General features: G+C 40.2%; 1 protein-coding gene across 2 annotated transcripts in view; it reads left to right on the forward strand.

Moving 5' to 3' along the window:
• The window catches only part of LOC119019929 (protein unc-13 homolog B-like), a 159322-nt gene that overhangs the window by 5486 nt on the left and 127839 nt on the right, over positions 1–25997 (forward strand). For both annotated transcript variants that reach the window (XM_037098921.1, XM_037098922.1), the window contains exons 2-3: positions 7584–7613; positions 19099–19198. In XM_037098921.1, the coding sequence (XP_036954816.1) occupies positions 7584–7613; positions 19099–19198 (130 nt within the window). The remainder of the gene's footprint in view (positions 1–7583; positions 7614–19098; positions 19199–25997) is intronic.

Genomic DNA, 25997 nt, shown 5'->3' on the forward strand with positions numbered 1-25997 from the left:
AGGAAGTTATAAACTCAGAAATAACATTATAAATAGCTGAACTAACATTTTTGATGTTATGACAAAACATTTAATTGCACTGTGTTTCAGAGATAGCTACTGAAGTTCGCATGCTAACCAGCGAGCCCTGGGCCTTCCCTGTCTCGTAAAACCACTTTGTTCCTAGTTGCAGCCAGGAGAGCCAACTTTTAGTGTAATAGATTAACAAAATACTGGTAAAGAAATCTAATGCTCTTACATCTGTTTTGGAAGTGTTAGTAAATGATTAATAAAAGGTCACCTCTTAGACTGGAACCAGGAAATGTTAAGATTTTTGTTCTTCTTAAACAATTAGCTAATGATCAACATGTTCTCACTCCCAACTTGTGGGGCTCTGGAATCAAGTTTGCAACAATACATAATAGGCAACATGTGGTTGTTGCATATAATGGAGCCGTTGCTGTGCTAAACCACAGACAAACTATTGATCAAGTGTAGCTCACTGCTGTGTGGCGTGACCCTCATACTTGTAACGCTCATATTTGTAGGGGGCAAGAAGTGATATGGGTTTTCGCCAAATGTCATGTAAGCATACTGTAAATGTCACTGGTGTTTCAGAGTTGGTAGACACACAGTTATAAGAGAAGAAATTACAATAGGAAATAATGCTGCAGTATCTGTGTGCATGTGTGTTTGACGGTGTGGCTGTGGTCATGTCCTCATCTGTGAAGCCCTGTCCCTGGACCCCCTCCTAGTAGATCCCTTGTGGTCCTCTTGAGGCGTTTCTAATTGGCTCTTTATGGTATGGTGAAGCAGGCACACAGCGAGGGGAGACATCTCTGTTAATTTGTGATTATGCAGGATGACGATGTGAGGTATACATGCCACTGTCTGCTCTGAAGATACTGAGACAACGAGATGGAGGATGATTAGGGCTTGTAAATGAATGAATGCGTCTACAAATAGCCTTATTAAAAAATATTTACATCAGTCAAGCAAGACCGGAGTTACGATAGAGTTGCTAAGATAAAGAGTTGTATTCTAGAGCAGCTAAACGGTCAGAAAAAAACCAAGAGGTCCTCAAAATGCAGATAAATTAGGAGAAGAAAGTTTATAACTGGACAAATCCTGTCTGCTGATAAAGATTATGCTATATGATTGGAAGTCACAGAAAAGCTCCTAAATGGACATGGTGGATTGTTTTGTAAACTGCTCTTTCCATGGATGGGTGCTAGACCTTAAACAGGTTGAGTATTAGTGTTTGAAGGTGTGTGAGCTGAGAGAGCTTCCACCATTCAGTGCAGTGCTTGGTGGCATTAGTAGTATCATGCTGTTCATTTTGTTTTGTTTTTGAATGTTTTTTGTGTCCACCATGAGGAATCAGACTGTCCACATAACTTCACTGTCGGGAGGATGGACATTAGCGCAACTGCTTATGTAACAAGCCCAAACACACCCTCAGTCACACATTTAAAACGTTGGCCTGGCGAGGTCTGCAGGGGCTGTCGTTTAATGGAAGTGAGAGGGTGTTAATGACATGGCCACAAGGTTGCCAACCTCCACACACTCAAACCCACCGTGAGTCGAAGGACCGGAGCTAAAAATAGAGCCACCGTCTGGCCTCTTGTAATGACACTGCTCTCGTCCACGTCTGTCTGTCTGCTGAGCGGGTCTGATGTTCTGCTCCTGTTCAGCAGATTTTTTTTTCAGGTTTCAGTGGACCTGAAAGAAATGAATGATTGAAGAACACGAGATTAAAGTGCGGCTTGATAAATACTTTTTTTACTGTACCAGCCGGCAAATTCCCTTTACCCCTCGTGCACCTATTTTACGAGGAGATCAAGAGGTTAACAGTCCCCAGTAGCTGGTAGGGATTTTGTCAGAGACACTTCAGCAGCATCAAGTTAAAAAAACAGCGGGTAGTTTGTCACATTTACCACAGTAATGAAGACATCTCCAAAATTTTTAATCATATTCTATATATTTATACCAAGACAATGTCAGTTGGTTTGTCTGGTTTTCTGTTGGTCAGTCCACCACTTGGATCCAAACTAATATGATCCAGTAACTACTTGCTGGATTGTGATGAAATTGGCACATAGTCGTACCTACGAAGAGTTTTAATTAAATAACTAAGTTGGATAAGTGAAAGATGAGTTCACCTTTGCCTCCCTCTTGTTTGGGATCCCACCTTGTTCAACAACCATTACACAAACATCTGATCATTAATGCGAACCCTTCTTTGAAATGTTCTGACACGGACGCAGTGAGAAGCTCTCACTGTATGTGGCCTGGTGCCGTCAATGTAGACTCCCGCTGAACAAGCTGGAGAGTCATCTCCCTGCATTGACTCGAAGCTTTAGAGGCACAAAAACGTCACTATTTCCACCCTTGAGCTTCAAAGCTGCACTTTCACATGGCACTTCAAAGAGATCAGACCAGAGCCACCGAGGCAGCCATTAAGGGTTCGCAGTCGGAACATCAACCTAATGAAGAGGGGGATGTCGAAGGTGCACAGTGGAAATGACATAATCATTTTGGCTTTGTGATGCTGTCGACCCTTGGTTCCTTCTTCAAAGTCAGGCTAAAAATTGGCTTGCTGTTTTGGACCTGAGTTGCATTCACGTGTGGTGTCGTTTTTTGGGTTTGGTACTACGGTAAGTTTGACAGGGGACATGATATGCTCAATATGTTATCCTAGGTACAAAGTGAGTGGATCTAATCACAGAACTGTCTCACAGTGATAAACTTGAAAGCCGACTTTTAAACATAACTTTACCGAATAAACTTGAGTTGTCTTAAGTTTAGCTGACAGAAAAACTGTAATGACAAAACTGTATTTTGTCCACTTGAACTTAATGTAATTTCTACAAGTAAGAAGCTAATCACCAAAGCAAAGTCAGACATGGCATTAGCGACGTTGATTGACAGGTCTTGCACACACACAGAAGATTTATTTGAATCAATATGTGAGGAGAAACGTGCAATCCCTCTTGGGAAAATCAGTGCGAGGGTGACCTTTTAGCATGCTTGTTGAAGCTGCTTAGTTAAAATATTTGACTCAAAATTGGTAAGATTACAATCAACAAATCCTCAAATTATCAAGTGAAACAGGAACATTATGCAGTGGCACAGCCCAGTGTATTGTCAATAGAATCAACCTTAATTTGAGTCAGGGGCGTGCTGAAACGTTACAGATGTGTATGACATCATTGTCAGCAGCAGCAGCAGCAGCGGCAGCAGCAGGTTTAGTCTGATCCAGGACTCATCACGTGAGCATCAGCATCATTTGTTCTCCACTAATACCCTCCGTGGCTCTCCCCATCACTTTAGAGCAGTGCCAAAAGCGCTGGATGCTCCGTAAGGTCAAATCTTAAGTCTTGCCAGTCCAAAAGTGTTTTTCCTTTCCTTGATGTACAACTTGTTCTATTTGTTATTCATCCACAGTACAATACAGCAGGGTCTGGTAGATTTCAGCCCTGCTTAGGGCTTTAACTCCGAGGGATTATCCCACCAGCCAAACGCTCTGTCACTAGCAGCACGCATCCTCGCATACAATCAGTCCGGTGGACACGTGTCCAATATGTGGGCCGCTTTACTACCTCTGATCAGGCTTGTCCTCCCACTCTCTCAGAGAGATGTGGTAATGACCATTGTATTATTTTCTGGACCAGAATGACTGCAATGTCCATGTTCATGTGTCTGAAACCCCCAGCATTTGATTTTACATTTGAATACATTTGACATGTGACCAGGCACAACAGATGACAGTAATTAGAAAGAGAGAAAGAGAATTACTGATACAGTACACATGAGGCACATTTAAAAGTAAGAACAGATGAAATAAACTTCATGACTATCGGTGATTCTTCGTCGTCCAGTTTGACAGCATTTGAGAAGTAGCTGCTCTTTTATCTCTTTCATCACTTTTGGCTCGTAGTATCCTGGTGACTGTGCTGAAAGATTTTACTTGTGAGCAACTGTTCAATCATAACTGTAAGTCTGTTTTAAAGAGGAATCATCCCACATTTGTGTTGGATGTTTGGAGGCCCCCAATCCCAAAACTCCACCAATGGGGAAGACTGGTGTAAGTCCCCCAAAATGACTAACTTGCACTGTATAAACCTTAGTAATGATTCACCTTCTCACAAAATGCCAGGAGCAGGGCTTATAGTTGTATTTTATTTACACAGTACATCAGTATATGACCAGTATGAATAAAAAGCTGTGGCAGTGATGAGGAATCTGTGATTTTTCTCTGCTCTATGTGCTTTTGATTTTGATGTGCTGCTGGGTGATGTGTGACCAGTGTAACCCACTTGATTCTCCAAATACGTCGTGTGATGCATTTGATCAGAGCAGCTGGCATCTCTCGTCTGTGAAATGGCAATTTCACAGAGTCGAACTCTTAAAAAACATAGAGAATGTGTATTTTAGTCCTCGCTCGACGATGAAATGCACTGGAAAGGAAGCGTGCGCCAAGTCATTTGCATTGTCTGCTGTCATTTGGAAATGTATGACTGAGCAGAGGGCTGAGAGCAGCACATCGAGTTCAACAGGTGGCATATGAGTGATGTGACATCGTTAGTTGTCAGACCCATTCTTGTCTTTATTTTTTTTTTGCAGAGGAGAGAATTTGTTGACCTCACAGTAAACTGCAGTTTGCTTGTCTTTTGCCTGGAAGATTTACTGTCTGCGGGCACAAGAGGGATCCTGTTATTTACTCATTTGTTCAGTGATAAAACATAAAGGATGACATAAAATCACATGGTGGTGAGACAAAATGCTCTCACGGGGCTTGTAAAACATCTCAACACAAATGAAAGCTAGACAGAGCATACCCAGCAGCTTCAATGGCACACTCTAAGTCTGACCTTACTCTCCATTCCACAACAGTAAATTGCCCCACTGGGTTAAATGATATTAAACTAAACTGTCCATTTGCTTGTAAATATAACACCCGAGAAACACTAAGTAGCCTCAAACAGATCAGTGTCCTGACAAAGCTTCTCTCTGGGGAACACTCAGGTGTTAAGCATTTGTATCCACTTAGTTTGTCCCTAAGTGCTCGGCACAGTCTTTTTAGTGTGAGGGATCTTGAGCAGGATTTGTCATTTTCTCTCATACACTTTACATTTTTGGCCACATGAATAGCTTGCAAGCAGTGGGCAAATATGCCTGAATGACATCAGTATTTTTGCTGATCTCCTTTTGTTACTTTAGGTGGTTTTTTGTCAGAGACATTTGATATTGACCATGGTCTTCCTCCAGGAAACATCCTGGGCTCTCTTCTTTTTCAATGTTTCCTCTGGGAAATGAATCAGCATGATGGTACATTTCAGTGTTTTGCTCAATATTAGGTTATATTTGTGTGGGTATTTAATGCCTTTAGTAGACAGCTTATGGCAGGGAGATCACAGGAAATGAGGGGAGAGATAAATGGGAAATGACTTGCAATCCATCCCCCCTCCTGTTTAGTTAACATTAGTCTTGTCTGCCTGACTCACTGATCCTTTATCTGACTGATACCTAAACGAACAAATAGGTCAATTATCCAAAACGGTGTTGCAGCGTTTCAGCGACATACCTTCATTGTACTGTTGCAGTTCAGACAGAAAACATCATGGTTTAGGAACCACAACGCCTTTGCTACTTCTGTCACAAATGTACTTACGATAGCTAAGTGACGTACGCTGTCTTATGTACATGACGTCGCTTACTGCAAAAGTTACAAGAACTAACTGTTGACTTCTGGTTTCATGATGAAATGTCTGTCCCCAACCTCCTCTCTGTATGGATTCTTCACTCCTTATACTACCTCTCCTCACCTGCTTCTTTCCAGCTGTAATAATTAATACGGCTTAAATAAGAAAAGCTACCTTCATTTTTAACCCATACGGTTGTTTTTCTGATCAGGACAGACTCGAGATATCTGTGATATAACTGCTGTGCCTTCTTTCACATTGCTCCTATATCTATAATATTCTTTAAACTACATCCTTTAAATACTCAGTTCTATACTATAATGTCACTTCTATAGACTGTCACTTTTATGAGGAAAGCAACCTGCAGTCAAGCAAGCTGCCTGCAGCCGTATCAGTAGCTTCTGTGCTGCCGAAAAAACAGTCGCAGCGCGGGCCACCTCTGTAACTTTTCTTTTCTCCATGACTCTCTGTAGCGTCACGGTGAGTCTCTCTAAAAGCGTCAGGCCGTTCACACAGGTATTGTCAGAGCCTGGACCTCGATCAACGAGGCCACCGGGCTTCCTGCGAGCCTCTGCCAAGCTGGCACGAGTGACACACAAGGCAAGCTGTGCTGACAGCTCAGGACAAATGACCTGTTAATGATCTCTCTCTCTCTCTCTCTCTCTCTCTCTCTCTCTCTCTCTCTCTCTCTCTCTCTCTCTCTCTCTCTCTCTCTCTCTCTCTCTCTCTGAATTCTTCTCAGTCTGGTCTCTTTCATCACGTCTCGCACTTTTGGCCTGTGATTGAATGAACGTATCGATCTCCTTTGGTGACAATATGCATTTAAGCCTAATTTGAATAACTAAATTACCCCTAAAAAAGGGCGATCAACTTTTATCCTGCTGCATAGTAAAATGACAATAACATATCTTCTGGGGGCTTAATTGCATTTTTGATCAATATCAGTGAGTCACTTTTAGCCTAAAGCCCAGCACACGTTGACATTTCAAGGCACTCAGGCATTTCAAGACCTTCTGCGTGGCATTGTGTGTGAGATCTCACTGCTAATGTTTAAAGTTATTCTTGAAAGATTCCTTCATTTTTACACAATTTTCACCATATTTTTTGTGGACTTTTTTGTCGTTTCTGAGACATTGAACTATTCTGATTGCAATGCTAGCCAAAAATAAATTTGTTATAGAAGTGGGTTCAGACTTCTTCTGCTCATGGCATGCCTGTCTTTGTAGGTGAAAAATATTTTATAAATTGAATGACGAATATACCACAAAGAAAATGTGTCTTTCGTAGCAGATGGCAGGAGAAGCGCAGGTGCTACTCTCATCATTATTGATGGCTGTGTTCCAGCAGTTCAGTGCAGCAGTAAACAGTGTTATTAGAGATGGCTGTGATTGACAGTGTCTGCTGTGTATTTAGAGGGTTAGGGTTAGGGTTAGGGATTTTGACAGCTTTCTCGCAATAAGAAACAGACTTGCATCGCTGAAATACTATCAGAGGAAGTAAGCGTTCAAACATTCAACAGACAAAGAGCAAGATTATCTTTATTTTGGGTTCATACCTCAATCCACCAGTTAGATCACCACTTCTGAAACTTAAATGGGACGATTACCCTGTTAGCTAAAGGCATGGATGATCCCTCAGTATTTGTTGGAAGAGGTGAAGTGAAAAGATCCGATCAAACCCTGTGATGAAGTCGGCAGAAAATAATTCTGATTCAATGACTCTGGTTCAATGTCTGTGATAAGGACTGTGTCATCACGTCAGTCCACCCTCTGCTAACCAGACCCATGAATAGTTTCAAACAATTCCAGATACAATTTTCTTCAGACATTTCATTTTCATCAATGAAAATGGTGTATACTTACCTTGTGACTAATCTGTCTTTTCTCATTTCCTTTTCAGTGAAAAAAGCCAAACTACATGGGCCTCCAGGTAAGAGTGAACACATCAAACCAAATCCCGCATCCTGTCAACAGCTGTTGGTGATGTTGGTTATTTCAACCTAAACCTCAACTTCTACATTTTTGTCATTCACGAATGGGGACTTGTAGCATACAATTTAGCTGAGCTTAACAAGGTATCGATGTCCCGTAACAGCTCAATTGAGCTTCACATGGGCCAGAAAATAGTTGTATTCCAAGATACTGTGTTAGTATCAAGGTGAGAATCCTGTTCTTGTGTCCCTGTGCAGTGTTTCTAGCGAAGCCCATGTTTGAGTCTCCCCACGGTCATGTACTTGGATATCCACAATAGATTTGCCACAGAGGAGAACACCTGAAGTGGAACTCCGTCTTCCCGTCCATGTTTCTTTCTCTGCATCTTTTTTTTTTTTTTTTTTTTTTTTTTTACCTCTTCGCTGCCTGCAGCTGTTGGTCCCACCTTCACTCGTGGCGATGATGAGGGGGAGAACAACAGCGACGAGTGGGAGAATGAAAAGTCAAGCCAGAGGAGGCGAGGAGAAAATCAATAGATCATCACAGACAAAAGGCCACCTGCTAGCCTGAAATGACAACTTGTCATCCGGGCATAAAGGAGAAGATGGAGACAAATCCCTCAGTGTCTTTAGGAGACAGAGACAGACTCCAGATACAGGAGATGATTTGTCACCGGCTTGCCTCTGGCCTCCGATTGCCTGGAAGACTTTCAGAGCGGAAGGAGGAGATTTGATTGGCCTCCCCGGGGTTCATAAAACAGGACATGAGTGATGGCGTTGCTACTGTAGAAATGTCCTTTAATTCATTTATTGTGTAGTTCTCCTGAATTACTACTACGAGCAATCGTCCCTTTGAATGTTATAGAGTTATTAAACTAATTTGTAATGCCAAACAAAATTGCTCAGCTTCCCGTAAAAGGAGAGCATGCAGAGCTTTAGCAGAGCCAACTGTCCTGGGGCTGTATGGTGTTTTACTGTAGTACTACGTGACCTCAGACCAAAAACTTACAAACTAGCGCACCGATCGAGGTTGCAGTCGATCAGCACCAAAATTTTCAAGGTAAAATTACTGTTTTTATCAGTAATCTTGTGGATTTGAAGAGAGTGCAGGTGGATATAACAGCAGCAGTTACAGAAGCCTGTCTGTGCAGAGAGGTCACTCATCCCATTTCACCTTTGTCATACTTTCTTCACAAGTTTGTCATACAATACAGGTTGCTGACAAACGTAAACAATCAAAGGTCCGACATTCTCAAAAACTGTGAGGTGACGTCCCTTTTGCACGACATGATTGGTTGATGCCTTCGTTCACTTTGCGAAAGCTTTGAAAAATTGACTTCGTACAGAAAAAAATTGATGTCTCTTTCTTGCTGGGTGATATTTGCGTTCGTGCGTGTAAGCATGAATCACACAAATATCGGTAAACGGTCTCCTTGATTAGTAATGATTGGTTTCGTCCCAGAAAAAAAAACCGAATCGATTGGCCCCTTATAAAGGCTAAAACCAACGTGCGCTTGGACTGAGACTTGAGCGGCTTTAGGAGTTGAAGTGTCTCAGCACAGTGCCGGATCATCAGAAACCTGTATGATATGTATCATATATCAAAAATATGAGATATAAGATTGAGAATACTTGTGCTCATGAGAAAAAGCTCGATGAGAGAATGAGGCAGAAGAGAAAATAAAACAGAGTGGACGGAAGTATATGAACAAAGGACTACTGTAAAAGTTCAGAATCTAAAATAAATTGACAACACACCTACTTTTCCTCAGGTCTGTGACAGAAGTTAGCGAAAGTGAGCATACCCATCTTTGTCATGTGACATGATTATTAGTCTCAGGTCAGGCACATCTAGTAGAGTTTGTCCCACTCTTATGCCCCAATTTGGGAAACATGATCTGATTTATCTTAATAATAAAAAGCAATAGATTTTTATTCGCCTGGGGGAGCTGGTGTCTGTCCCAAGGCCCTCCTGAAACCCCACTGCTTATCGACCCCTGAGAGATGTCGGCCGTTATATGTGTCACTTTATTAGTTTAGAAGGTTTAAGGCACATTATCCTGATTTTTTGACATTCTCTCTATCACTGTGGATGACAGACTCACTGAGTTGATTCCCAGCTTTTTCACCTATCACTACCTGCAGGTCAGAACCCTTTAAAAAACGTTCCACCTCTCATAAGCCACAAAAGCACATTCAGATTAGTGCAAACGTAGAAAGCTAACATTCATCCCTGAGGCAAAATTCAGCCAAGTCTGGCAATACAGAGCTGATCTGTCTGAGCCCGTCCTGAAATGGTCACTGTATGGATTTAAAAACCCCTCTGATTTAAAAATGGCCTTTCCTCTGACACAACGTTCAGGCCAAACATATTTACCCCGCAAGCGATTCAGATCTTATGTCAAAGTTGTCATCCCATTTTTCACCCCGCCAACAGTTTTTCCAGCTATGTAGTAAACCTTAGTGCTATACTCGTCATTTTTAAATTGGCCTTGTCTTTGAGGTATCCAGGTATCCAGTGGAGGTGACCTGAAATTAGTTTGTTTTTTCAAATAGCCTTAAAAAAATGTAAAAAAATGACAGACTTTTTATTAACAAAAGAAATAACAAATAAAAATATGGACAGCGTCAACTAAATTCTATTTGTATGCAGTTCATAACACTGTAGAATGTTGCATGGCTTTATAACACTAGACTCTAGTGGTACAATATGATTAATTCTTTGGTTATTTTGGTCAGCTGAACTTTTAAGTAGACAGGTCATGTAAAGGCGCACTATGTAGTTTTGGGGATGGAAATTTAATCAGATGAGAAAGGTCTTCATTGACTGATTTATTCATCCACAACAAACAAACAACCCCTTTTTTTTCATACTGTTTAACTTTGTTTACATGTGGCGGACCCTGCCAACTTTCTCGGTTCAAACAGCATTCTGGGACCTTATTTTCCTCTGACGACACCTTGCTTATTCAGTCAAAGAAAAGAGTTTGTGTTATTACCTCATCAATATTGTAAATATTAAAATTCTGAGTTTGAATTTCTCCTCAAAAACTACACAGTGCCCCTTAAACTGAACACTTCCTTTTCCTTTAGTCTAAGGGATGCAACTCAGTGATATCAGCTGTTCAGTATTTGGTAGCATATGGTTGACAACCGGCTGTTGATCTTTTGTGTCACGACACCACTTACTGCGCTCTCAAATCTCCGGATAAGAGGTTTGAGAAGTTGGGTTTTTAATCAGAGTGAAACTAGTCCGAAACTAGTCTCAAATTGCTATGGAAAGACAAATCTGGCATGCGATGTGAATGGTACATAAAACGGTCTATGGTAGATAAAACACGATATAGTGCTCTCTAGGGTGCTCTTACAGTGGAAGCAGGCAGCAAAAAATTGCGACTCTAAATGTTATAATAAATCCTTACGCTTCAGAAACTGGCCCGTCTTCTTCAGGTGTGTCGCACTTTAAAGCTGGGGCATTGCTCATCTGTAGTAGTTGTTGTCTTGTTGCGATGGCCCACTGCAGCGTAATGAAGGCAGAGGAATCCCTGACAATAAGGTGGCAGTGGCGCAACCCTGTCTCAGAGCTCTGCTGTCTGACTTGTAGTCTGTCTGTGAATTCCTCTCGAAGCAACTCAGTTCATTTGTAGGCAGCCATTCAAGAAGATGTTTTCTGTGTAATCTGTCTGCCGCCTCCCCCCCCCCCCAAAAAAAAACAAAGAAAGTCACAGTATTTTTCCTTGTGAGGAACTGTGAGGAGAGTTTTGTTTCTGCTCAGCAAACAGTGCGGCAGTACGACGCCAACATAAACGACGGACGGTGATGTAGTAGTGGAGTGGGTGTAGATTTTCTTTGGAGGAAAATACCATCTATTTTTCGAACCAACGTTTTATTGTCGTCTCCTTTTTGGACAACATTTGTCCTCAAAATAGTTCTGTTCTTGTTGTTTATGCGGTCTGTCTGTGGTATTAAACGTTAATTGCTGGGTGTCTCTGCACAGAGCTCCAAAGAAAAATCTCCTGTCAGTCAAGCAGTGTGGGCAGTGCTGCGCTTTCTCCCTCTTCCTTGGATTTTCCGTCAGTAAAATTTCTTTGGTGAAGCTTCCTTTTGACAACTTCAGCAGCCACTCAGTCTTTATTTCCGATAACTAACATACAGTGCTGTAGGTCATTCAGTACAAAGGGAGTGAGGTTTGTCAGATTCTGGATTTTGGTTAAACTGCCAATGGACAGCATTTTTTGCCTTCATGTGTCATTATGAAATAATTGTTAATTGCTCAATGTAATGAATAATGACACCATCTGCATTTGAATTGGTTCCTTATAAACCATGTTTCCACAAAGCTATTTTGCCAGCCACTGGGCACAAAACCGCTTGGGAGGTTAGCAGCCTGGCACCATTTCTGTCTGCTTTCGTGTCTCCATCATCAACTAAATAATGAATTATCTCATGTTTTGTCCTCTGTTGTTGAGTTAAACTTGATGTAGCCGTCTTTGCAATCGCAGTGGCAATAATCCTGCTTGGAAGGTGGGAAAAGGAAAAGGTTGATGTTTTCGGCTAAAATACGTACATTCGGTATGTAAATTAAGTATGCAATGAGGAAGAACCAGGCTATCTGAACTCAGACCATTATTTCTTAATGGCCATTGCCAGATTAAATTTAAACATGAAATCGCGACCTTTTTCATACCAATTAGTTACAGTTAACAGCGACAGGTTAACAAGTGGACACAGATCAACATTTTGATTCAATTGGAGTCATATTTTTTGTCCACCTGATGAATGCAAGTCCAATATTCATTGCTTCCAGCTCTGTCTTGCTCTCCGGCAACCCTAGAGGAAAATTTCTGGCTCTGCGTGATGTCATCCTTTCTTACCAGCCAGCTGGTAACTCTTTATCTGTCTGCTGACCAGGTAGTCTATAGCTTATCAAAGCGTGTAAAAGAGCTGTCTGCTGCTACTCAGACAGGGTGGTTGAGTGCGGTGAGACTCAATCATGTACATTAATTGTGGTGTAAAACCAAATCAGTGATCTCAGGGGCTAACTAAGAGATTGTGGGGAAAGGGCTGTTGGTAAAAATGGCTCTCTGTTTGTTTGCACTTGCAAGACAATAGATATTAGTCTCAGTTTGATATCTCCTTCAGCTCCCTTCATCTACCGAAAGCTCTGCAGCGCTCACCCTCCCAGCGCGTCTCCCTCGCTCTCCAGCCTCCTCCATCCCGTCCCATAATAGAGTATTCATTACTGTAGACAGCCTCGTAAATGTCATCGCTCCTGGACGCGCCGCGCACATCCGTGTGTAACTGAATATAACTTATTTATTTTCATAAGTCGTCCCCACTTAATTATAAATGACGCTGACTGCTCCCCCAAGAGGGTCCAGCTGCATGCTGGGATATGTCACCCCCGCCGCAGCTAGTTGCTGCTTATTGGAGGCGCGTGTGTGTGCATGTGTGTTTGTGTGTGTGTGTGTGTGTGTTTATGTGTGTGTGTATGCATTTATGGAGGTCTGTTGAATGTCATTCTTTTAAGACAACCCCAGTGAAGGAAGACCAAATTTAGACGTAAGATAAATTTTCATATACTTTTTCTTTTTGTATTCTTTGTTTGTTTTTGCTCTCTTTCCCGGCCTGTCCACTGGTTGTATTTTCCTAAATGTTTCTGACCACTGTCAGCCCAGGCAGTAAATGGGGCTGTCTGCACCCTGCCAGTCCCCTCGTCCCCTTAATCACATACCTGGCAACCCCCTTAAGTGAATGATGGATTATTCCAGATTAGCCCTTTCACCCCATGTCTCAGAGACATAGGCTACATTTACACTTGACATTTCATGTTTCTCATTTTCTGGATAAAATTCCTAAACCTTGATTAACATTTAGAAACATAGTACATGTGTTTATTGGCAACATTTAGATGAAAAAAATGCAGAAGAAAAAAACAATAGAAGCAACACTAGCCTGACATGCTTGGATAACAGTCTAACATGAATCTGTCAGCAGTGGTGGAAATAGTGTGGCAAAGTCAGTATTGGTCACATTTTTTCCTAATACACAGAAAAGAAGAATTTGTAAAAATGTTGTTACTGAAACAATGTAACTTGTAACATATATAAGATGTTAATTGGTTAAGTGGTCCAGTTAGGTCGATTTTGTTACCTTTGGGCGAAGCCAGTATACGTGGTTGTATAAATCTTATTTCCAGTTTTTCTGCTAAGATAAACTAACCAGCTGTTGATGGTAGCTTCATAATTATTGTACATGCAAAAGTTGAATGTCGAAACTGTTCCTGTATTGCATCCAAACCTTTCTTGGAGCCAAGCTCTAACAAGGAACACCCCATGTAGCATGTTATTTATGGATGCACAATTAACACAAATATTGTTGAAATCGAAATATGGCCAAGTGCAATATCCCCATATATGCCAAGGAGGTTGTTTTCACCCACGTCTGTGTGTTCATTTGTTGGTTTGTGAGCAGGATTACACAAAAACTACAGAATGGATTTCCACAAAACGTGGATGAAAGATGGGTCTTGGCCCAGAACAGACCCCATTACATTTTGGTGTGCATCTGGATAAAGAGACGGATCAACACTGATATTGATATTGGATTAGGCTTGACTGAATTAAAGGGGACTCAAAGGTCTTGGCGGAGGTATGTGCTCTACTAAGTGCCATTCTACAGTAATTTGTAGAGTAAAATTTAACAGCAGGGAGTATAGTACTTTCAGCGAAAATTAAAATTGAGTTGTTAATTCCCACTAATCGTAAGTCATATTAAAATCACAATATCTGTCAAGAATAATCATTTTTAATCAGTTTTAACATTTTGTTCAGCTTGAATATTATCAAACTACATACCAGTGTAGTTTTTAGCAGCTGGATGGCAATCCATAGTGGTTTATGGCTTCTTTCTTCAGTTTTCTTATTAAAGGGCCGACATGTTTTCTCATGTGTCTCACACACCTGACAAGATTGGGAGATTGATGTTTATGTGTTTCATGTCCCCAGCAAAGTCAAAATGAACTTTTAGACTTACTGACTTCCTGATTCTCCTGAAAGACCGGACATACTCTTCAGTTATGTTGTCCAACCAGGACGAAGGACTGTAGCTCCCAGGTGTGTGAATGTGTGTTAGTGTTCGAATATGAAGCAGGTCAAGTGCTTCATCAACCCCTACTGCATAAATAAGGATTAGGAAGTGCACACAGTTCATCCTCGCTCAGTGCTGCCCTGCTCTCTTTGCTACAGCAGGAAGAGGTAATCAACAAAGAGCTCTAGGGGGTTTTCAGATGGAAATTGGATATATGTAAGAAACACATCCGTGTGCAATGTTTTCACCATTTACCAAAAACACAAGATCAAATGTAGGAAAGAGGAACTGTTTGGCTAGTGTGATTACTATGTTAACCTTTATTCCTGCAAGGAAACCTGATTGAGTGCACAAGGTCTTTCCTGGTAACGCCCTGCTTTCATCGCTTTGTTTAACCATCACACTCTCAATACCCTCTAAACAACTCACTGCTTTTAGCTACAGCCATGAATTTCACCTATGATGACAAACATGACTTTAATATACATAGCAATGTAGATGGCCATCTTTTGGGTTTAGGTCAGATTATATAAAAACAAACAAACAAAAGAAACCCATCAAATCTTCTAAACTTTTTAAATTATCAGTAGTTTGTATTTAATTGTGTATATAAACTCATAAGCATTTCAAGAATCTTAATGTAATTATTACTGAGGTAATAATACAAACTCAGAAATATATATTTTTTCCATAACTGAATAAACAAGCTGTTCTCAGAGGAAAATAAGGTCCCCAAGAACACTGTTTGAAGATGGCAGGGTCCGCCACATACAAACAAAGAAAAACATCATGAAATAGTGTTGTCCTTTAAGGTCAGCGTGTTTATTCAGTTTAGATCTTCCTTTTCTGATTAAAATTTGTACCTCAAAACAACACAGTGCACCTTTAAGCTTCACCAAATACATGACATATTGGTTGTTTAGCTACATAAGTACCAGATGTTTCTGCAGCCTGTACTTTGCTGATAAAGAGGAGGATGTCAGTTTGTTAGGCGGTTTCATTATAGCTTAATTAAGACTCACAGCTTAATGAATCCAGGTATCTTACCAACTTGGAACCACATCCAAATTAGAAACTGGGTACCGGAACCAAACCCTGGCTGTAATGTATTCATTTATGCGGCCGAACGATCACGTCTCTCACCTCGTCTTCACCCCAAATCCAATGACATTGCCCTCAGCTGCACTGGCCCTGTTCTTGTGCTTGTGAGATTGAGAACGAAGAGATGTAACAGGACACACAAATACACACAACAAGGCTGCACAAGAGCCTTCATTCTGTGGTGTACATTAGGCTCTCTGTCCATGTGAAAAGTGGGCTACTTGAGGCAGGTAATCAAGCAGGGATTAGGTGGTCCTCGGTTGATGCTGATTATGCCGTTCTCTGCGAGTTTGACAGCAGGGCACACACACCTCTTCTTGCCTCTTAGGAACACATTGCTGACGTCATTACTTCCTTGGAGACTTTATGTAACCTTCCCCTTAACCACTGCCATGCCCGTTCCTTAATCTTGACCCAAAACCTCAAGTTTGAAACCTGAAATTGAAATAGAAAGTTAGTTGTGGCAACCAGCTGTTTGTCCTCACATGGTCGGTGAGTTCTCATATTGTCTGCCTGAAGCCAGTTTTGCACCTCTAATATGAGAAAGATATCTCAAAACACCTGAGAGAATTTGAAATAATCCATGGCAATCAGCAATCTGTCAGTCATCCAGTCATTTAATTTAAACAATTATTTACTTATTTTATACATGTAGTCAAAAAAACAAACAAAAAAACTCCCTACTCTACTGTTCTGCAATTGGGGCTCGTCCCTTTAAAAGCTTAGCACAACAATCAATTCAAATACCATATCAATTCAAATCCTAGGTTTCTGTCGTCAGATGTAATGTAACGTTACATGCTAACTTCAGACAAAACTCGTTAATGTTATATCCTGATAACATATGCCCTGAAGCCAACATGTGTGCTCAGGCAAGGCTAAGCAAACACTATCTGAGATGATAACGTCTGGCTGTAACATCCTAACGGCTAAACCTAATGGGCTGATTTTGATCAAAAGCTAGCAGGTTTGCTAACACAGTCAAACATCAAACAGCGTGCTAAAACACAAGTCATATAACTTAGCATGCTGGCTAATGCTAATTACTATCTAAGAAGTCCTGCTCGGCATATGCCGTGCAGAGTTTTATCAAGCAAACCTGTCACCAGTGACTAAAAGCAAGTCTCCCAGTCTGTCACTGAAGTTACAAAGGAGTTGCTTGAAGGTAAATAGTTAAATAATGTTGCTTTCAAGGCAGAACGTACAGCATGCACGCCTTGACATTGCAGGTATGATGGGTAAAATATAAACTTTATTTCCTAAGTCCTTCAGGTTTAGTGGAATAATACACACGCTAGTTTGTAACCCTTGAGAATAACATGAGTATTTTCTGCTCTGATACAGGCTACACCGTGAATTAAATCCATAAAGTGCTTCATAATGCTCACATTATGAAACGGTAGTAATGATCTCAGCCAGACACTTAGGAGAAATGTCCATGAAAAAGGAACGGGTGATTATCTTTGCACCAGTTGATCTCTGTAGAATAACCACGTGTAGCCTTAATGAGACCGATGTGAATATGTAAAGCTTGGATCAATGCTGACAATGGACAAGGAAAGGGGTTGTATAGCTCTCTGTGTAGACATCAGAGTGTGATGAGAAAATGTAATGAGTCTCTGAAATGGCTTTTTCTTGGTACAAAATGTTCCTCCTTTAGCACTTCCACAGTTAACAGTGACACTTTGCAAATTAGCATTATTAAAAGGCACACGGTGGAGTTATTTAAGGTGCGATTGTTAATTTCTTTTCATTTCTGTCTTTGCCCTCCCAGTTTTATGTCGAAATACCAAATACGGATGATTCAGAAGTTGAAAAGGAAAATTTTACACCTTTATATTTGTGCTTCCTCCTTACATTTCACAAAATGCTCATAATCATGATAATGATGTTTCTCTTAATACACTATTTGTTTCAAAGCTGATTTGTGAGGCAGAACATAGAAATAAACAAAATGAAGACTTCAAAGTCATTCAGTCATTTCAGTAGCTGAAAAAATAGCTACATTAATCCCTGCAGTTCCTTCACAGTTCCTCTGAAAGAAACACTTAAACGTTTTTATGGAAAAATAGGTTTGTCTCAATAATTGTTTTTTATGTTTGTTGTTGAACTCTGCAGTCGGACAAAAAAAAAAAGTGCTATGTAAACATAAGACAGGGTACAACTGGTAGTCTTTTATTCCAGTGTCTTTCACCAGTTGTACGCAGACGTGGTCTCTCTATTGCAAGTTTCAAAGGTCACGTCTCAACAACAGTGGCAATTCAATAATTATTAATATAAAAGTAATAGTATTGTTATCTGTAAATGACATTGGTTTGTATGTGAAAACCCAAAGCACAAATGTTGTAAAAAGAACTTAAAGAAGAATGTTTCATTAACCTATAAAATTATGTCTCACTTAAAATGTTCTATTTGAGTTAGATGAGCTTCTTCAGCTTTTAAAGTGAGACACTAAACATTCCTCAGATCGCTGCATGTTCTTTCAGGCTGAATCACTGTGGTGCTTTTGAGGACAGGTCTGTATGTTTGTTGATCCTATACTCTGAATTATAGCCTGGATCGTGATTGCCTTGAATCCTCCTCGCACTTCATCAATACTCTCTGACGGTTTTGCACGAACATGCTGTCCACATGATTTTTGACTTTGCACTGGCTGGTGATTTGAAGGACAAGGCATTATTGCAGAGGCTCAAATTAGCATAAGCTCTGCATTTCGCATTCATATCCTGCTGCTGGGTTGAGGATAATGTCTTTATCTCCTTTGTATTAGTGTATAATATAAAGTTCTGCATTAAATCTTCTGTCCACCTCACAGTGTGTGTGTGTGTTTTCTAGGTAACCTTGTGTGTTAGTTGTTGTTTCTCCTACGTGGGTAATAAAAATGATTTTTTCCCCATGGTAGGGATTTTTATCATTTGTCATCTCCCCTCTATCTGCTCATGAGCTCTAGAGATGCTTTACTGATCCAAAAATGCTGTTTTTCATCCATATTGTTCTGTAGAGAGGCAATTTACATTTTCATCTGTGGTGCAATCAATAATTGAGAGGTCACTGGGGCCTCGAGATGATATAATCAGGACAGCACAAAAGAAAAATGTTTTGTCACATGGGACTTGTTTACAATACGCTACAAGATAACATCTTGAACATGTAAATATGTGACACAAATTACATCATTTTCTTCCAATCAAATACATTATTCGGTAAGATAAAAGACCTCCTGACATGGTGCTCCATAAGGAATTAACCCAGACATTTGTATTGTTTGTTTTTTTTCCCACTTCTCTTTTCCAGACAAGTTTAACGCCTATGTGACATTAAAGGTGCAAAATGTGAAGAGCACCACCATCACGGTCCGTGGAGACCAGCCATGTTGGGAGCAAGACTTCATGTTGTGAGTATCCTGCTGCTGTTTTGTACTTATTTCTCACTATATGATCAATTGCAGCGTTATATATAGTACCCAGAAGTCATACTTGAGCATAAGTAAAGATGTCATGTAAAAATATTATTTTGGTACTACAAGTGAAAGTAAATTATAAATGGGCTATATTAACCTGTATGTACAACAGTATATACTTTATACCATGGGTTGACTGATTATCAACCTGGACGATTATCATATCGGATATAATACATAGATAGAAGTTCTTTTTTTTTTTTTTTTTGTTTAATCTGATTAATGAAAAAATAAATATTTTTAAAAATGTTTAAAGGCACTACGTGAAGTATCCGGTAACTAAAGTCAACAAATACAGTGGGGTCAAAGTATTTGACTCCAGATGTAGCTAAGTGCAAGTATAAAGAGGCTAAAAAAGGAAATACCTGGTATGTAAACGACTCATAGATGGAGTGATATTCATGGATGGTGCCTTCTACTGAAGGATTATTTGTTGAACTGTAGGTTTAAAATTTGAAAAGTATGGTGCAGTTTCCTCTTTGCTTATTTATAATATTGAAGATAGGTAACAGTAGTCCCAGGTTTGACCACTCTTGCCTTGGTTTCCAGTTTCTCCCACCGCCTTCTTGCTTTTTCGGCCTAGTGTCACTTATATTACCAGCAACAGCATGTTCGGCACCAACCTCTTGGGACATATTAAGACAAATGCAGTGAGAAATTGAAGCTTTGGAGTGTGTGTCAGCCCTTAGATGAATACAGGCCAGGTATCCACTGCTAGCTGACTTGCTAGCTGGCTTTAATAGGCCTCGCTGAAATTGAAAGGGAGCGTCAGCCGCCTGTGGGACTCCAGTCTGGCCGGCTGGCACGGGCTACTAAATGGGAATTTGTGGTTGGAGCAGGTTGGATGGATGGAAAGTGAAATTACATGCCCAGCTCAGATAAGTGGATGAGTCAGTGATAAATCTAATGAATTGTCCAGCCCTGTCGGATTCCACGGGGGAGAAGAAGTACAGATGTAGCTGATGTAAAAATCCCACTTCACGTTTTGTGCTCGTGGAAGTAGCACTGCTCCCGTTATCCACACCCATGATGACCTATTTTTGGGTGACACGTTTGTAGGGACGGCATTGGTGGAGGGACATGTAATAAGCCGGATAAGAGAAAGCACTATGACTGGCTGACATGTCTAATGTTAGGTGGCTAGGCTCAGATGGGGCAATTATAATAATCCCACTTTTTTTTTTTTACAACATGTTTTATGAACAGTTCCTGTTATTTTGTTCTGTCCTCCAAAGCAAAAATGTTTACAAAAATGAGGCTTTGCTCTATTTTTGGGCTAATGGAGTGGTACATTTTTTCAAAGTGGTTTCTAGAAGAGCAGACATCTAGCTTACAGCTGGAGCTAAATTTGACCGATCTTCAGCAGATACAATTGTTGTTTCAATGGCGTTTAAGTAACTTAAGTAACTGAATGTGAAGCAGCCTAAACTGCATGGTGAAATGAAGTCAGTGTAATGGTTATGTGATTCAGAGAATCAGAATCACACTGGACAAGATTCCCACCAATGCCCACTGACATCTGGCTTTAGCCTTCACTGGGGAATGCTGCAATCAGCATCCAGTTCTAGGTCACATGACTATGCAGTAGTCACAGTAGTTTATCAGCTTCAGCTACAATCATCAGCGAAATGTGATTCCCCCCCCCCCCGGGTGGACATGCTCATTCTCACCCCTTTTCCAGCGTGATGCTATGATGTCCGTTGAAGTTAAGGATGTTGACGCCTTTTAATTATAATTCCACTTCATGATTTTGACTGATAAGGTCGCTGGGAATCATATGTGTCTATAGAGGAGCCTTATTTAAGCAGTATATAAAACACAAATAAGGCATGCACATTTATCTCTCCCTGTGTCTGTCTGTTTGTCTTAGACACACACACACACACACACACACACACACTAGCACAGACATTTTTTGTATTGTACAATGGACAGAGATCCTCCTGCAGACTGATCCCCCTAGACTTGATTAGAGGGATTGGATAAACTGACTGTATGTCCACATGATTACATAAGACTCTCCTCCCCTCTCCTCTCTCCGCTCTCCTCCCCTCCACGTTTATTGTAATCTCTGCTATTACCCTATCCTCTATCAGATCCACTCAGAGTGATATTTTCCCTTTCACTGCTTCAGACAAACTAACGCCACACATGTCTACGCTGTTAAAAAAAAATATACAAATGCGTGATTTTTATTATTTTACAATGAGACGATGACTCTATCTACATCAAGAGTTCAACTGAATTTGAATTAAAATACAGTACTACTAATTTGATCATACTGAAAAACAACAGTGATTACATACACAGGAAACCCCATGGCCTCATATGCTAAATGGCTAATTAGCACCTAAGTCTAATTAGCAGCAGTCGAGCTCGACGGGGGGGCAGCAGCGGCGTGCTGCGTAGAAGCTCTGCTGGAGGTCTCAAGAAGGAACTGCAACTGAGTTTGGTTCCCAGAATGAAAGGTCTCAGGAGGAGGAGCCAGACAAACACGTTTGTCACAGGGGCCAAGTGTGTGCTCAGACTGTGCTGAAAAGTGTTTTTTATTTAGTGTTTTACACAAATGACAAAGGAAGTGAAACATTGAGCAGTCTGGCTAAATTACGTGGAGGAAAACAGAGAAATTAGCCAAATTATATGCGCTGCATGTGCTCACTTGCTCACGTGGTATCTCTTTGCATAAGTGCCTTTTGTATGCATTAGATTTGTGTTAGTTTGGACAGGGCTTTATGTGGTGGTTAAGACAGAGCTTCAGACGCTGCCCTTTATCCGGATTCAGGTGTAGACATGTTAACTGGCACGCTGATATTTGATTTTGGTGGTATTTGCTGGTCTTTGCTCATGTTACCTATCCTTTCGTAAACTTTCTTCTTACAGGCTTTCAAGAGTGGCTGTGTCCACTTGTGTTTGTAAATCAGCATTTTTTAAAAGCTCTGAGTTTAATGTTTTTAATTTGGATTACACTTGTTTTAGTAATGTTCATGAGAGATTAAGTGACTCTTTTAAATAAATGGTGTTGCTACTGAAAAACTACATCCCAATATTTTTTATTTATTTATTTATTTTTGGCCTTTTCTGGCTTTATTGATAGTACAGCTGAAGAGTGTGACAGGAAGCAGGGTAAGAGAGGGGGAGTGACACGCAGCAAAGGGACCCGGGCCGGGAGTCGAACCAGGTCCGCTGCAGAGCCTCGGCACATGGGTCGCGCTACCGACTGAGCTAAGCAGTGCCCCCCGATATAATGTTTGCTTTTTATTCATTTGGAATGAAAACAAAACAAAACACACATGTCCATGATTTGAAAATCACAATACAAAAAAAAAAGCATAATTTTACTGTACATGCCGATTAAGTTATGATCAGCTGCCAATGGATGAAAACATTATGTTATGTTATGCAACTATGAATTACATACAAAACAGACATGGTCAAGATCAGTCATTACAAAATGTTTTTGACATCAAAGCACTTTTGAGACTCATTCAGAAAATGAATGAATGGGGAGAAAATGTGAATAAATGCATTGTGTTGTGCTAATAGAAAAGCACATTCAGAATAAGAGGCGCTAGTTTCCATTAGCAGCATTCTCATAATGGACTGTTACCTTAGAATCAAGACTTAGGCTGAACTCACTTACTTAGGCCTCTTCACACCAGAGCTGTAAACACACAAGATAAGATAGTGATGCGGGATACCCACAACATTACAGAAGAAGAAACCAGAATTTATCACTTGTCAATTTTCTTTTCTTATTTAGAAAAAAGAGCACAACCTACACAGTGATTTTGGTAATTATTCTGAATGATGCGAGTGGATGAAGGTTGGACTTAAGATGTGTTTTCCATGCTTACCCGACTATATTGTAGGGATGATGAACCCGTTACACGTTTTACTCTACTGTAAATCCTGTCCCGTCATTATATATATATATATATATATATATATATATATATATATATATATATATATATATATATATATATATATATATATATATATATATATATATATATATATATATATATATATATCTCGGTGGTCAGGTAGAAGTTTCCTGGCTGTCGGATTATCAGACGTACTGTGGCACACTTCCATTCTGGCCTGGCCGAACATACCGCAGATTAAAGAGGGAGCGGGAGACTGACGGAGCTGGATGGAGGGTGAAATTTGGTTTTCATTTTCAGTCCAAGTCAGAGATGAGTTTGGGCTGAGTCTGGCTCATACTCATCCATCCTGCTACCCTTCTTATGCTTCTGCCCAAAAATATAAAGAAAGTAGAAAATAGTAACAGCGGCTGCACTCAGAGCTCCTCTCGGTCTCTGTCTGGCTGAAAGCACTCCCTCTGCCTCTCTCGCTGTTAGCAGCTGGCTGTTAACCTTTCTGTAATCATGATTGTTCCAGCTGCAAGCCATCCATTTAGGCTTGATGGTTTAACACACACTGCGTTGAAGTGCATTTGTAGGTAAATGAAAGTAAAGGTGATGCTTTTGATGGATACTGGGTCCATCTAGAGCCCAGTATCCATCCGAAGCATCACATCAGAGATCCTAGACTCTAGACAAAGTATTTACAGCCAGGAAACATTCAGGAAACGTTCAGAAAATGTTCGTGGTCTCAAACTATTCCATGTACTTCCCACACCTCAACAGTTTTTTATCCACTGAAGAAAGGTACATGACTTTTATAAAAACAAAATATTTGTAAGCTGACATTTACCTATTTTAGGTTATGAAACACTTGACTCTCACTTTGGTAAAATGTTAGCCACATTAGCGTCGTGGGACGGTAATATTTAATTGGTCAGTCCAATCTCAGGCTCACATCTTCAGTGTCCTCCTTCAAATCCCATCTAAAACCCTATTTTTTTTTATTATTATTATCATTATTATTTTTTTTTGATTTTTTTAAAAAAATAAAAAACGCCTCCTCATAGTGGAGTATCATACTTGGTCAGCAACTTAAAGCCCTGTACAGGCCGCTGGGGCAACCCAGTTAGCATTAGATTAGCATGCTGACACCTTTTACTGGTTAAGGAATGTCTAAGATTTACCAGTCAGTTCATTAGATCAACAAGTAGAAATTTGGTTTGAATCTCATATTTTGTGAAAAATGAAATCTCTGACTTGGGGCTGATGATGAATAATTGTCTGGAAGAAGTCTTCATGCCTCATGTTAACTAAAGTAAACCCCTAATTTAATGCTAATTTACCACACTAGTGTTTCACCCTAAATTACCAGACCCGGGTTACTAAACAAGTCCAGCTCATCACTGCTCAGTAAGTGTGTCATTTACACTCATTGTTGATTATGTCTGTAATTGCTACCCTGAAGTGTGGTGGACAATAGCTGCAGCTGGAGATTGTTGGAGTCTTTCCCATCAGTTTGATTCATCCCACATGATTTGACATCGTGGCTGAACCAAATCTGACAGTATTTAACTGAACCTGACAAAATGGCAAAGACTATTGCCTGAATATAATTAAAACTTGCTTTTACTGGAAACTCATTAATTGTTGCTTCTTTTTGCACATTATATACTTTTTCATGTTTTTGCCACAATGTAAATAGCACAATAAATATCCACAGTGTAGGTTTCTCCATGGGTATATCACATCTTTACATTTCTTTACATTGCTACTTTTATGATGTTATGTTGTGACAGTGCTGTGCCTGTGGTCTGGTCAGGGGGTGTGTACAAAAAAGGAAAAGATCAAGTTTTGTCTTAACTGGCCTGTTTTGGTCGACACAAATATGCCTGTCCCGTGGTTGAGTTAGAAACACCCATTCTCGTCACAGCAATAATGGGATGAGATAACCCAAACTCATTTCAAATGTTTTTTCAGTTTCAAAAAGTTTTTTGACACCGCAAACTCCTCTGGAAGTTGTCCATGAGGTCTCCTTAAAAAAAATTGATGGTTTCACATGTAGAAATGTTGAAACGCAGGCTTAAAATGTGACCACTGACTTGGAAGCCTTTTCATGGGTAACTCCTCCTCCATTCCCTCGGCCTGCACATAAGACAGTCAGATCATAAAAATGTGACGGACGTTGCTGAAATGTCAATTTAGTGCATAGCCTATGATATGTATAAATGTGAACACATCAGACGTTTGGAGTAACTTTAAGTGCCGACATTTTATCTGCCAACTGGGCTACCTGCAAAGCATCTGCCCCAGAATTACACTCCACAAATTAAATTTATTATCCTCATTTAGCAGACGAGCACAACTCATACTTTTAAAACCCTCCAAGGTGAATACATTTCCACTTAATGAAAATGCTTTCTGTTTGAGGACATTTGTTTTTAATACAATTTATAGAATGGCATTAAATAACCTTTTAAATTTTTCTGTGACAATGAAATGACAAAGACTGGAGAGGCTTAAACCAAAACGTATTTTCTGCAAGCTGTAATGCCTGCAGTCAATACAGTGCACTGGGGAGATTGCTATTAGAGGTTGCTTTTGAAATTGAATGGGCTTTGAATTAAAGCCATTTATGTAATTTGGAGGAGTTTACATTTTTTTTTAATGTTTATACATTTACTCGACAGTTACAGTGGATATATGACAGGAAATGATTAGAGAGAGAGATAGAAAGATGGGGAATTAAATGCAACAGGGGTTTTGAGCAGGATGTGAACAGGGATGTAGTTGTTCATGGCTGGTGCATTAACCTCTAGGCCACCAGCTCGACCTGGCATTAAACCTTTAAGGGCAGCCTACTGTCA

This window comes from Acanthopagrus latus, chromosome 5, assembly GCF_904848185.1.
Source record: "Acanthopagrus latus isolate v.2019 chromosome 5, fAcaLat1.1, whole genome shotgun sequence".
NCBI classification, from domain to species: Eukaryota; Metazoa; Chordata; class Actinopteri; order Spariformes; family Sparidae; genus Acanthopagrus; species Acanthopagrus latus.